This window comes from Oryzias latipes, chromosome 7 (assembly GCF_002234675.1).
Source record: "Oryzias latipes chromosome 7, ASM223467v1".
Lineage (NCBI taxonomy): Eukaryota > Metazoa > Chordata > Actinopteri > Beloniformes > Adrianichthyidae > Oryzias > Oryzias latipes.
The window spans coordinates 33,674,564-33,686,715 of record NC_019865.2 but is presented as its reverse complement, the minus strand read 5'-3'; the positions used below and the strand labels follow the sequence as shown (position 1 = coordinate 33,686,715).

Sequence of the window (12,152 nt, the reverse complement as noted above, 5' to 3'; positions counted from 1 at the left end):
ATCAATATCCAAGTCTACCATCAAAAGAAGACTGCATGAAAGTAGATCCAGAGGGTACAGTGCAAGATGCAAGCCACTCATAAGCCTCAAGAATAGGAAGGCTAGACTGGACTTTGCTAAAAAGAATCTAAAAAAGCCAGCACAGTTCTGGATGGACAACGACCCAAAACATACAGCCGAAGCAACTCAGGAGTTTATTACAGTTTTTCTCAGTCGCTTTAGTACAATTCTCAGATCAGAAATTCCCAAAACTATTTGTTCAATCTTCACATCATGATGTCACTTGTGCACATCATATAAGCAGTTTCTCACTTTTTTGAACAAGTGGCAATTGCTTTGGTACATCCATGCAAATGATTATGTACAATTCTCTGCTCTTTGCTACATTGTCAATTGTTTATGTCATGTTGATCAAAATGTATTATATAGTTCACTGTGCAATAGTCTTACATCTCAAAACACCTAGTCATTAGTTCATCGTATAAGTCAGTAACTGCAAAATGGTTGACCAAGCTGTCATAATGGGGCGACAGTGGCCCAGGTGGTTGAGCGGGTCGTCCAATGACCGAAGGGTTGGCGGTTCGATCCCTGCTCCCACCAGCCAACTGTTGTTGTGTCCTTGGGCAAGACACTTCACCCTCCTTGCCTCCAGTGTGGCTCCACTGGTGTGTGGATGTGTATGAATGATCCCGGTGATGGTCAGAGGGGCCGTAGGCACGAAATGGCAGCCACGCCTCTGTCAGTCTGCGCCAGGGCAGCTGTGGCTACAACCGTAGCTTACCATCACCAAGAATGAATGAGGAGTGAATGAATAATGGACACAATGTAAGCGCTTTGAGTGTCTTGAAAAGCGCAGATAAATCAAATCCATTATTATTATTATTATTATAATGTAACAAACATATTTGGCTGCATTGCAAGAGAGGATATTCGCTGTGATGTGGATGAGAATTTGTGTCCTAACATACAGGAACGACAAGAGGTGTAGGAAGACCACACCAATTCCTACTGCACTGCCTGGACTGTTGGACAGAATATTGTCCTATCTTTTTTTTCCCTTTGTGTTACTGTTTGCAGTGGGTTTTTTCTATGTTGGTATGACATGGTCTGTCAACAAATTACAGGCTTTTGCAAGAAATCCATAGTGTTTTGCTGTTTGTACAAATTGTTTTGAGAAATGCACACACGTATTTGCAAACTTCAATTCTGATCTGAGAATTGTACTAAAGTGACTGAGAAAATCTGTAAAGCAGAGAAGTGGAATATTCTTGAATGGCCAAGTCAGTCACCTGATCTTAACCCAATTGAGCAGCATTTCACTTGTTGAAGACTAAACTTCAGACAGAAAGGCCCACAAACAAACAGCAACTGTTTGCCGCTGCAGTAAAGGCCTGGCTGAGCATTCAGAAGGAGAAAACCCAGCATCTGCTGATGTCCATGAGTTCAAGACTTCAGGCTGTCATTGCCAGCAAAGGCTTTTCAACCAAACATTAGGAATGACCATTTGGTTTTCAGTTATTTCATTTGTCTAATTACTTACCAGCCTCTGAAATGAAGGGATTGTGTTAAAAAATGCTTTAGTTTTTCACATTTTTATGCAATCTTCTTGTTCAACCCATGGAATAAAAGCTGAAAGTCTGCACTTCAATGGCATCTGAGTTGTTTTATATAAAAATCACTGTGGTAATGTACAGAAATTAAATTAGAAAGAATGTGTCTCAGTCCAAATATTTATGGTCCTGACTGTCTGTGTTTTAGGTCTCAAAGTTACAGCCTATATCATTTACAAAGTAGAGCAACAAAATAAAATTCAGTTATGAATGACATTCTAAACTTTCTAAAAAGAACCCAGGAGATCTTACAGAGACAGAACATTTAGAACTGGCATCCCTACAAAATGAACTTGATCAACTTTACAAACAAAAAGGAGAAAGGGCTTTTATTAGATCCAGACTAAGATGGTCAGAGGAAGTTGAACGCTGCTCAGCCTATTTTGTTTCGGCTTGAGAAATGTTGAGGCATAGATGACACAACCTGAAAACTCAAAATGAATATTGACATAGTAGTTAAAACTTTATCTAGGTAGGTCGATTGGGAACAACTTCTCATTGACAATGACAACCTGAGTTTGCAGCCACAAAACAACAAAACTGAAACAATAAACTACTGCTGTTCATCAAACTACAGCAGGACAGTAGAAAGGATCTCTGTCATTCAGATGTCTCTAAGATGGACATGCCAGGGTCCATCATTGCAATGGCTGTGTTGCCTTTAATTCTGAATAGTTTCTGTCTTTCTGTCTGGTTTATCATGTTGCTTGATACAGAGTAAATATGTGTTGATAAATAATTTTATTATAATTGAAATAAATAGTTTGTTGATCTGCATTTTAAGATCAGAGTTGATGGTGGATATTTCTTGTAATCAAAGTGATCTAGGAAACATGTATTTGTTTCTTTGAAAGTGGTCAGAGATGAATTTTCCTTCTAAAAAGATGCTTTGGATCACTTAACATAACATTTAGCCTATAAACCACTTTCCTCCGCTGCTTCGTTCTCACCAGTTGCAGCAGAGTTGGTCAGTGCAGGCAGTTCACTGTATGTTCTACAGTCAGTGGTGCAGGGTCTGTAGTTGTTTCCATGGCAACAGGTATCACATAGTCCGCTTCTTGTGGAAAAATGACACAAGCCTAAAAAATGACAAGATTAAAGTACTAATATTTATCACTCTCCTGAGTGTGTGAGCGAGATAATGGCCTTTGAGGTTCCCCTCATCAGAAATGAACGGACAGCACAGAGGCATGAAGCGGAAGACGGTTGCTTCCACCTTAATTTCTGATAATGGACACCTCATCGGGCATTGTGCTTTACTTGAAACATTTCTTTTATTTGAATTTGATCTTAAGCTGCTCCACCCACCTCTGATCAAGAAAAAAGGAGACCAAATAAAAAGCAGAAAATATAAACTTTATTTCCATCCAACTATTATCTACACCCACATTATCCTGTACAGTTGGGGGGAGGGGCGTCACTGGGGTAGATTCTAGCTACCACAGGAGTAGGGGGCGGGGTACAGCAGGTCTCCAGTTCATTAAAATGTTTTCTGATATGATTGCATTAGTTTGTGCACAGACTCCACCTGCTATGATATTTTCCATCATAGCTGACTAAAGTCAGCTTTTCTAGTTTATGAGGACTTCATTTCTGTCAAACCAGGTTTCTCTGGTAACAAGAAAACGACGAGGTTTCATCAGTGTCCAATCGTTCCCCAAAGCCGAGCGAGTTCTGCAGCTTCTGTGTCACTGACAGCCAAACGAGTTCAGGACTCTTTCTTCCCTCTAGTTTCAGGGAGAAGACTGCAGTCATCATAAAATGGGAACACACACTCATTTTCTGTGCATTTGAAACCCCCCCAAAAGAGACTAAAACAATAGAATTTTTTTAAATTTCTTTAAGTGATGCATCAGTCAAAATGTGGTTTTGTCTGCTAGCATTAGGTTTCAGCACATAGTGGTCATTCTTACGGTGCTAGCAATTCCTGGCACTGGGGATTGGGGGGGGGGGGGGGGTTGCAGTCACTCCTCTTGGCTAAAATAGAGGTTGAGAGCACAGAAATGTTTCGTCCACAGAGGACGGAGGAGGTAAAGAAGGAAACGTCTGAGCTGATTTCTATTGAAGCACATAGTTCCTTCTACTGTGGCTCAAATCCTTCTGGAAGACACTTTGAAGGGTCGGCTTTTCCAAAAACCTTTTCATATTTTTCAGCAGTCTGGCACAATGGAGTCCACTTCTGCAGGAGACAAACTCCTGAAGGCGTTAGATTTTCAGTCTTAGCAGCAGCTGCACATCCAACAGGAACAACCCCACATGTGGATTCTAGAGGGGCCCCACACTGACACAACATTCACATTATTTCTTACCAGCTCACCACATCACTGAAGCACACACACACAAACACCCACGCTAGTGTTTCTTTGTTTTTTCCTTTTTCTTCTTGTCTTGAAATTCCCGGATCTTATGGTGAAATATACCTGAAGGAGAAAAGAAAGGGAAAATCAAATGTGAGAATCAGTTGTTATCAATATTCAATAAACGATCCTTTGTGTGTTTAGAACACTCAAACACTGATCAGTTTTTCAGGAATGATCCCTGAACCAGACCCGTCTGTTCTCTGGAGCTCCATGGAAAAGCACCACATCTTCCTGTAAATCATCAACCTGCCTAATGGTTTTGATACGAGCCAGACTGTTCAAAGAGACTTCCCTGTATTGTAATCCATGTTTCCTTATCAACTATGTCTTTAATAACAGACTGAGATCATTCAGGTTTAAAGTTGTAATTGCACTTGGATCAAACCCAGACTGACTTAAAAGTCAAAGTTCGATCGTTGAATACAGGCCTATAGCTTCCCATCCTGGTTTTTATTTTCCTGTTTCACCCCCCAACACGTTTAGTTCCACCTTCACAATGAATGTCTTCTGAACAAAGCGATCCTTCTACCCTGGCATTCCAAACAGGAAGTACCCGCTGGTTCCAAGAAGGCAAAAGCCTGTAAACTTCATTAGAGAACTAAACAGCTGTTAGTCAGTCATTGTATTGGTCAGAGGAACCGTTCTAGCTGGGTAACTCAGTTGGCTGGATGTAGGACTGCCTCACAGGAAACCCTGGGTGCGATTCCCAAGAGCCCAATTAGCTAAAAATCCAATGTGGGTCCTAAGGCCAGACCCTTCGCGTTGCTAACTCTGCCTAACCACTTGTTCGAATCAGCTTTCACTGACCCCCAACAGGATAAGCTGCCTTCTTGATAATCCTCACACAACTCATTCAAGTTATCAACTGACCAATCAGATGCCTCAGTGAAGGCATGTGGTACCCTTCTGGCCCCCACCTTGAACATTTGAAACTTTGAATTGACAGATTCTCCCAGGCCCAGTTTCAGTGGAAGGGGCGTGGACTTCTAACTACCTCACTCCTGATTGGCGACAGTAATGATAATAATAATCAAAAGAATGTGTTTTTTTAAGCGCCTTTCAAAACACTCAAGGAAACTGTACAAATAAAAAACCCACGATAAAATCACTTTAAGAAAACATTTACACAATAAATAAATTGACATCTTAATAAAATCAGATAACAGATGAGGGAAAATTGTGATTTGGAAAAGCAAATTTAAACAGAAAAGGAGTCAATGTCACATAGGTCGAGGGGGAGAGAGTTCCAGAGCTGGGGAGCCGAGCGGCTGAAGGCAAGGCCCCCCATGGTGACCATACGGGCCGGCGGGACGGAAAGCTGAAGGGAGGAAGACCAGAGAGAGGGAGAGTTAATATGGAGTATGGAGAGAAGTTTAAATTTGGTTGGGGTTTGGACAATGATCAAGCTTCTGTAACACTGAACATGGCCAGTGGTTATTGTTTATGATGTCATCATAAGTTTAGATTTCAAATTAACAGTTTCTAAATCTCCAAACTCTCCAAATGATCTTCCTGAATCCGTCACATGGATGCAACCATTTTTAGCTCCTCCCCCTAAATAAAGAAAGCCTTGATATGTGCTTCGTGGAAACACCCCCCCCACCCCTACTTGGGCCTCAAAGCCCCAATATGGAACTTTAAATCAGTTGCTCGGACCCCTGATAGGGGTCTTGGACTTGTTTTTTCCGTACCCACACCCTTCACTACACCATCTCCATCTTATGGGGTAAGATAAGGAAACGTGTAGACGAAGTTGTGCACATTTGAAAAAAATTTAAAAATGAATACGATAGTTGTTTCATGTTTGACATGTCAGTTTTGAACACGACTTTTCTTTATTTTGCATTTTTCTGTTTAATCACTGTCAAAAATAAATGATGGGGCTACAGGCATATTTATGGAGTTCAATGAACATTATAACATGTTCTGAATAAATGCTCAATTCTGATTGGTTGCTGGGTTTATATTAAAGGGCCTATAATATTTTGATATCATATTGTTGTGAAAAAGCAATCTAGACCGAAAAATAACAAGTATAAAGTACTAAAAATTGATAGAATATGTATTTCTTTAACAAGTGACCATGCTATAAGCAGGATAATAGTTGATAAGTGTACTTCCATGACGTAGGTCAATTCTTAACAATATACAGCTAGTCTGCAATGATCCCTCACATAATACAAATACATTGATACAGTTACACCACATTCAGGGGTGTGTAGGTAAAGCTAAAAAACAACAACTCCTGCCTCCTGCCAGAAAAACATTTCAGAAGACACAAGTTGTTATTTTGATCATAGTGAGTTTTTTTTCTAAACTGGCATCACGGTAGGCTGCTATTTAACTTGGCTCCGATTTGGCTTACCAGTATGTTTTTGTTTTATTGTTCTCTTGCGGTCAACTTCTTTTGACAGACATTGACTTCTTCTTTTTTAACATCTTAGTGGAGTGGGGTGCTTGCTACTCTTTTTTTGGCCCATGTTCCACCACTTCTGGGTCTGAACCAGTCTGCAGGTGTATTGATTACAGCAGGGGGGTCTAACTCATTTTCACTGAGGGCCACATAAGCATAGAGGTCGACCTCAAAGGGCCAGATGTAACTTATATAGAAAACATATGTTTGCTTGTTATTCTAGCATCAGTCCTTTGAAATTTGATTCTTTAATACAATTATCCTAAGTTTGATACGTCTTTGAATGAATGTATGAATGCTTATTGTATTGTTTTGCGTATTATTCTTTGATTGCTTGAAATAAACCATTTCAAATCAAATCAAATCAAAATTCTGTCAGGTTTGGTTATATGGACAGTGTTTAAGTCCTAATGTATAGTTGACCAATCAGATATTTCAAGTCTGATTAACCCCAGATATGAATAAATACACACTAATTTTTATGTTTTATTTTAAGAAATTAAAAACTTTTATGCTCTGTGGATGTGGATTGTGGATTACTGTGGATTACTGGATCAACTGTCGTCACCTAGCAACAACCAAAAGCTGCTGGAAAAGCGAGTGGAGATCGTGGTTATTATTATCTGTTTATTTTTTAAACACAGCTACAGTAATGACTCAATTTGCCGATTGTGGGAAGTTCTAGTCCATTTTAGTTTAATAAAGGAGCCTCAGTACACATGCACACTTTTTTGAATCGATTCACAACGGACATGTTAAACGTAAAATCAAATTTTGTATTCCTATTTTTTAGCAGAGTATACTTTCTGCACAACGTTGTCTCTATGCTAAGGTCTCTAAGGACTGTTTTCTTACTCCACAGACTCTGCAGGCCTTTCCCTCTTGCCTTCTGCACAGGAAGCTCATCCCCTAATGTGCAGACACTATCTGAAGCTGTCTCTCATGTCTTCTCAGGGCACCTTGTTGAGCGTTTACGGCGACCTGAAGTCCATCCTTGCTTCCTGCACCAGGTTCTTCAAAAACTTCATGTTTTATAAAAGGGACTCACGTTTTGTTCTGTGTTCTTACGTTCAAGCTTACACCTGCATCTAATCTCGTATTTGTTTCTTAAGTTCTTGAGAAAGACACCTGCCGATCAACTCTGAGCATCTGAAGAAAAATGATCTTTGAGGAGTTTCAGTCACGATCAGCAGCACGTCACACTTAAACACCTTTGGTGAAGACAATGATCTCCTCCTCCTCATGGCTGCAGGTACTGGGCACATGTCTATTCCTGCTTTTGGGCCTCAGTGCTGCTTTTGATACATTTGATCAGAACATGTCAATGCAGAGACTGGGATATGTCAATGGTATCAGAAAAAATACTTTAAGTTACATTTATCTGATAGGTCTTTACAGGATTTTAGAATTTCTTACACTAAAGTGGAGTGTAGAACCTTAATTATCATATTCTTTTTCTGTTTAACAAACTCTTTGGCTCACTTCAGGAGGCAGACACCATCTCTGTCTTTAGACTTTAAGCCTTGGTGATCCTGAGCCATAACCTTAGTTAAACTGCTATGGGTCTAGACCAGGAAGAACTAGACGGTATTTTCCACATCTCAAGAGTCAACGTTTCCTCTGCATTCTCACTTTCTCACCAGTAAAGGTAGATATTCCTGTTGCAGCAACTCACTTGTCTCTCTTTGTCTTATAGAAGATATTCTAGTGTTTGTCTGTGTTTGTTTTGTCAAACACAGCAAGAACTCTCTCACCCAGTTTGTACTTGATGGGATTCACACCCAGGAAACCTGCTGGTCACTTTCATGGGTTTTTATTAAATACTTTTTTGTTTTTTCTGCTCTCTTCTCTTCAAGGACTACCTAATTTGGGATCTATTAAGTCAAGTGAATTCTGGAAACACGGTAGCTTTCCTCTACATGTCTGCAGTGATGTTCAGAGAACTCCTGTCTTGTTCTGATCTTCACTGCTCAAGTCTAGAGTGAAAGAAGATTCTTCTCGACTCAGATGACATTTGTTCAGCATGAGAGTCTGAAGCTGCAGCTCTCTGAACTGGACCTGGTCATGTGCTCACCCTGCCGTGGTCCAGGCTGCTGCTGCTCCGCCTCCTGAATGAACAGGTCAAACATCTGTGTCTGGGTGAATTTCTTTACAAAGTGTCGAGTGGTCTTGGAGTCAATGGCCTTGCAGAAGGCCCTCCTGTCAAAGACACCGAGCTCCCCTGTGGCGCTGTATTTGATGAAGGAGGCGTAGTGACCAACTGTCCTCACGAAGAAGTGCAAGAAAGTGTCTGACACCACCCTGTTTAGCTCCTCCACTCCTGAAAGGGCAACAGAAAGGCGGTAAAAACCTGAGCAGCGTCTGCAGCTCAGACTCTGCATGGCACACTTACCAGAGGCTTTCTGCCGGCCACTCAGCACCTCCAGGAGCTCCGCCTTTAGCTTTGGGGGCAGGATGGAGGCCTCGTCTCCAATCTGCAGGATTGAAACAAGCGTTTGAACAGATTTCTGATGTCGGAACAGAGCGGACATTTGCTTGGAGCACTCACAGACACAAGGAAGGTCTCTTGTTTGTTCTGGGACACGTCCACCACCAGCAGCTGAATCAGACACAAAGACATCACTGACAGACCAACCCCGCCTACTACCACAAAGACATGATGTCAGGTGCAGAGTCCCTATCTGAGTCTGTTAGTTCATGCTCACACTGCATTCATTTGATGTTTTGCTTTAGTTGCTGCAGAAGTAACCTCTGAATGGAAAATCGCAGGTTCCGTTCCCGCTCTGCCTGCCCATGTGTTGAAGTGGGGCAGGACACTGCGTTTGGCAGCACAGCCATCGGTGTGTGACTGAGTGTTAATGGATGAATGGGACTGTAAACCGCTTTAGGCCTTGTAAGTTTCTTTGCATTTTTTTTTTTTTTTTTTGTAATTCAAGTATTTTATTGAGTTTTCACAGTTAACATGTATGACAAATCCCCCCAATAAAAACAAAAAAAAACACTAAAATAAAAATAAAATAAAAATAAAAACCGAACATAAACATACACAAGTGAGGATTACCGATAACAATTTCCAATACATAGTGTATTAACGTGTCATCATTAAGGCATCATTGATAAGTAAAGACAAAAGCTGTCCCATTTTTCAGCCACATATATATTTTTGCAACTCACTCTTCCTAACATCTTTTCACAGGCGCTATTTTCTATCATTTTTTCTTTCCACATTTTTAGCGTTGGGATTTGGGGTTCTTTCCATAATTTCAAAATCAGACGAGCACATGTTACCAGTCCAGTATTCAATACTCTGAAAGTAGTTTTGCTTAGTAGCGGCACCTCTTTTCTATCCCCTAAGAGACATAGTCTTGCTGATTTGGGAAGTTCACATGCTATCCAGCCCTGTATGCATTCCAACACTTTACTCCAAAGTCTAGAAATAAGTGGGCACTCCCATATTGCATGAATAAAGGTACCTCTCTCCTTATGACACTTCCAACACAGATCATTTTCACTGATTCCGATCACATGAAGTCTAGATGGAGTGTAGTAGTACCTGTTAAGTATTTTATATTGAATAAATTTGCCTCTGGCTTCCCTGATGTAAATTCCATTGTCAGAAAGAATTGTTTGCCATGAATCATCATCGATTATACAACGCAGGTCTCTTTCCCATATTGTTTTAAGTCCTTTGCTTGTGTTTTTTTTATCCCATGGGCAGATTTTATACCATTTGGATGCCTTGCCTAGCAGTGTGGGTAGTCTTAGAAAGTTTTCTATTGGATTCCCATCTTGCGACAGTCCGACTTTCCCTTTTAAGCAATCTCTAAGTTGTAAATACCTCCAAAAGTTACCATGTCCTTCCAAATTATATTTCATCTTAATGTCATCATATGACATGAAAATGTCCCCTTGGAATACATCCCCAATTGTTCTAATACCTTTTTGCAACCACTGTGCCCAGTAGATAGATCGCTTACCAATCTTAATTTTAGGGTTGTGCCATAAAGATGCATACTTTTGCAGATGTGGAGAAAGCTTACACTTTTTATGCACCTCCAGCCACACCATCTTTGAGAATTCCAAGATTGGGTTATTGGTCCTGCCTCTCTGCTCACCTGGCTTTTGCACTAATATCTCCATCGGTGTAAATGGGAACGTAATGCCCCGTTCTACTAGGACCCAGTCTGCGTCCAGTTCTCTACCAACCCAGTGCTTTGTCAGTCTTGACATCTCAAAGGAGATGCTGTAGTGTTCTATATTAGGTAGAGCTAATCCACCATCTTTTTTTGGTTGGCAAAGCCGGTCCATACTGATTCTGGGTTTCCCGCCATTCCAAAGAAATTCTTTAATCATTTTATTATATCTTAGTAGGATTTGTTTTGGGATGCTCATTGGTAACATTCCGGTGTAGTAATTAATTAGCGGGGCCACAGCCATTTTTATTGTATTAACCTTACCCCATAATGTCAAGTTTAACTTACTCCACTTATCTAAATTAGTTTTAATTTTGGTGAGTAATTTTTCCATATTATCTGCCATAATGTCAAGAATACTTGGGTTCAGTTCTATACCTAAATATTTCATCCCTTTATCTACCCATCTAAAGTTAAAGCCAGACAGCAAACTTGGGGTGCAAGTTTGAGATACTGGCATTGCCTCTGATTTGTGCCAATTTATTTTATACCCAGAAAGTTTGGAGTATTCATTCATAACCTCAAGTAGAGTTGGTATGGAGTTAGCGGGGTCTTGGCTCAGTATTAGAATATCATCCGCATACAGAAATAGTTTATGGTCCCTATCTCCTCCATATACGCCCTTAATTCTAGGGTCTTCCCTGATTTGGATAGCCAGGGGTTCCAAAAATATTGTGAATAAGAGCGGGCTGAGACTGCATCCCTGACGGGTTGATCTAGAGATATCAAAAAAAGGAGATAGTACCCCATTTGTGAAAACTGCAGCTTTTGGTCTCGAGTATAATGTCTTAATCCACCGGCAGAAGTTGTCTCCAAATCCAAATTTTGTTAGTGCTGTAAACAAAAAATTCCATTCAACCCTATCGAAAGCCTTTTGGGCATCGAGGGATATTGCGACTACGGGGTTCGAACTATGTTTATTCATCCATAGAAGATGTAGTAATCTCCTCATGTTATCAGCTGACAGTCTATTTTTGACAAAACCAACTTGATCTTTATGAATAATCTTTGGCAACTCCTTCTCTAGCCTCATTGCTAATATTTTTGATAGTATTTTGCAATCTACATTTATTAAACTTATTGGTCTGTAATTGGCTGGGTCCGTTAAGTCTTTGTCACCTTTTGGTATTAATGATATTATTGCCTGGTTAAAACTTTCAGGGAGTGTCCCAAAATCATAGGCTTCTTGAAGTACTTTAGTTAAGAATGGGCACAGTACTTCTGTAAATGTTTGGTAATATTCAACTGGAAAGCCATCTATCCCAGGTGATTTCCCAGTTTTCATCTTACTGATTGCTTTCCTAACCTCAGCTTCCGTTAAAATAGAGTCCATTGCATCCTTCCCCTCTCGTGAAATCTGTGGTATCGTCACCTTATTATAAAAAGCATCTAACTGTTCTGTGCTAGCAGCAGTTTCTGATGTATACAGTTTTTGGTAGAACTGTTCAAAGACGGTGTTAATTTCACCAGATGATGTCACCAGTCTATCATTCTTTTTTATTGCTGTGATGACGTTTTGATTGTCCAGCTGTTTGAGTTGTCTAGCAAGTAGCTTTCCCGTCTTTTCACCCTTCTC

At 40.4% G+C, this 12,152-nt stretch overlaps 1 protein-coding gene across 3 annotated transcripts in view; it reads right to left on the bottom strand.

Annotated features, from left to right (window-relative positions):
- Window positions 1-2,945: 2,945 nt before the first annotated feature.
- The window catches only part of dennd2d (DENN domain containing 2D), a 35,560-nt gene continuing 26,353 nt past the window's right edge, over window positions 2,946-12,152 (bottom strand). For all 3 annotated transcript variants that reach the window (XM_023957105.1, XM_023957106.1, XM_023957104.1), the window contains 4 exons: window positions 8,932-8,982; window positions 8,776-8,857; window positions 8,458-8,703; window positions 2,946-4,030 (listed from right to left, as the gene is read on the bottom strand). In XM_023957105.1, the coding sequence (XP_023812873.1) occupies window positions 3,963-4,030; window positions 8,458-8,703; window positions 8,776-8,857; window positions 8,932-8,982 (447 nt within the window). In that variant the 3' untranslated portion in view covers window positions 2,946-3,962. The remainder of the gene's footprint in view (window positions 4,031-8,457; window positions 8,704-8,775; window positions 8,858-8,931; window positions 8,983-12,152) is intronic.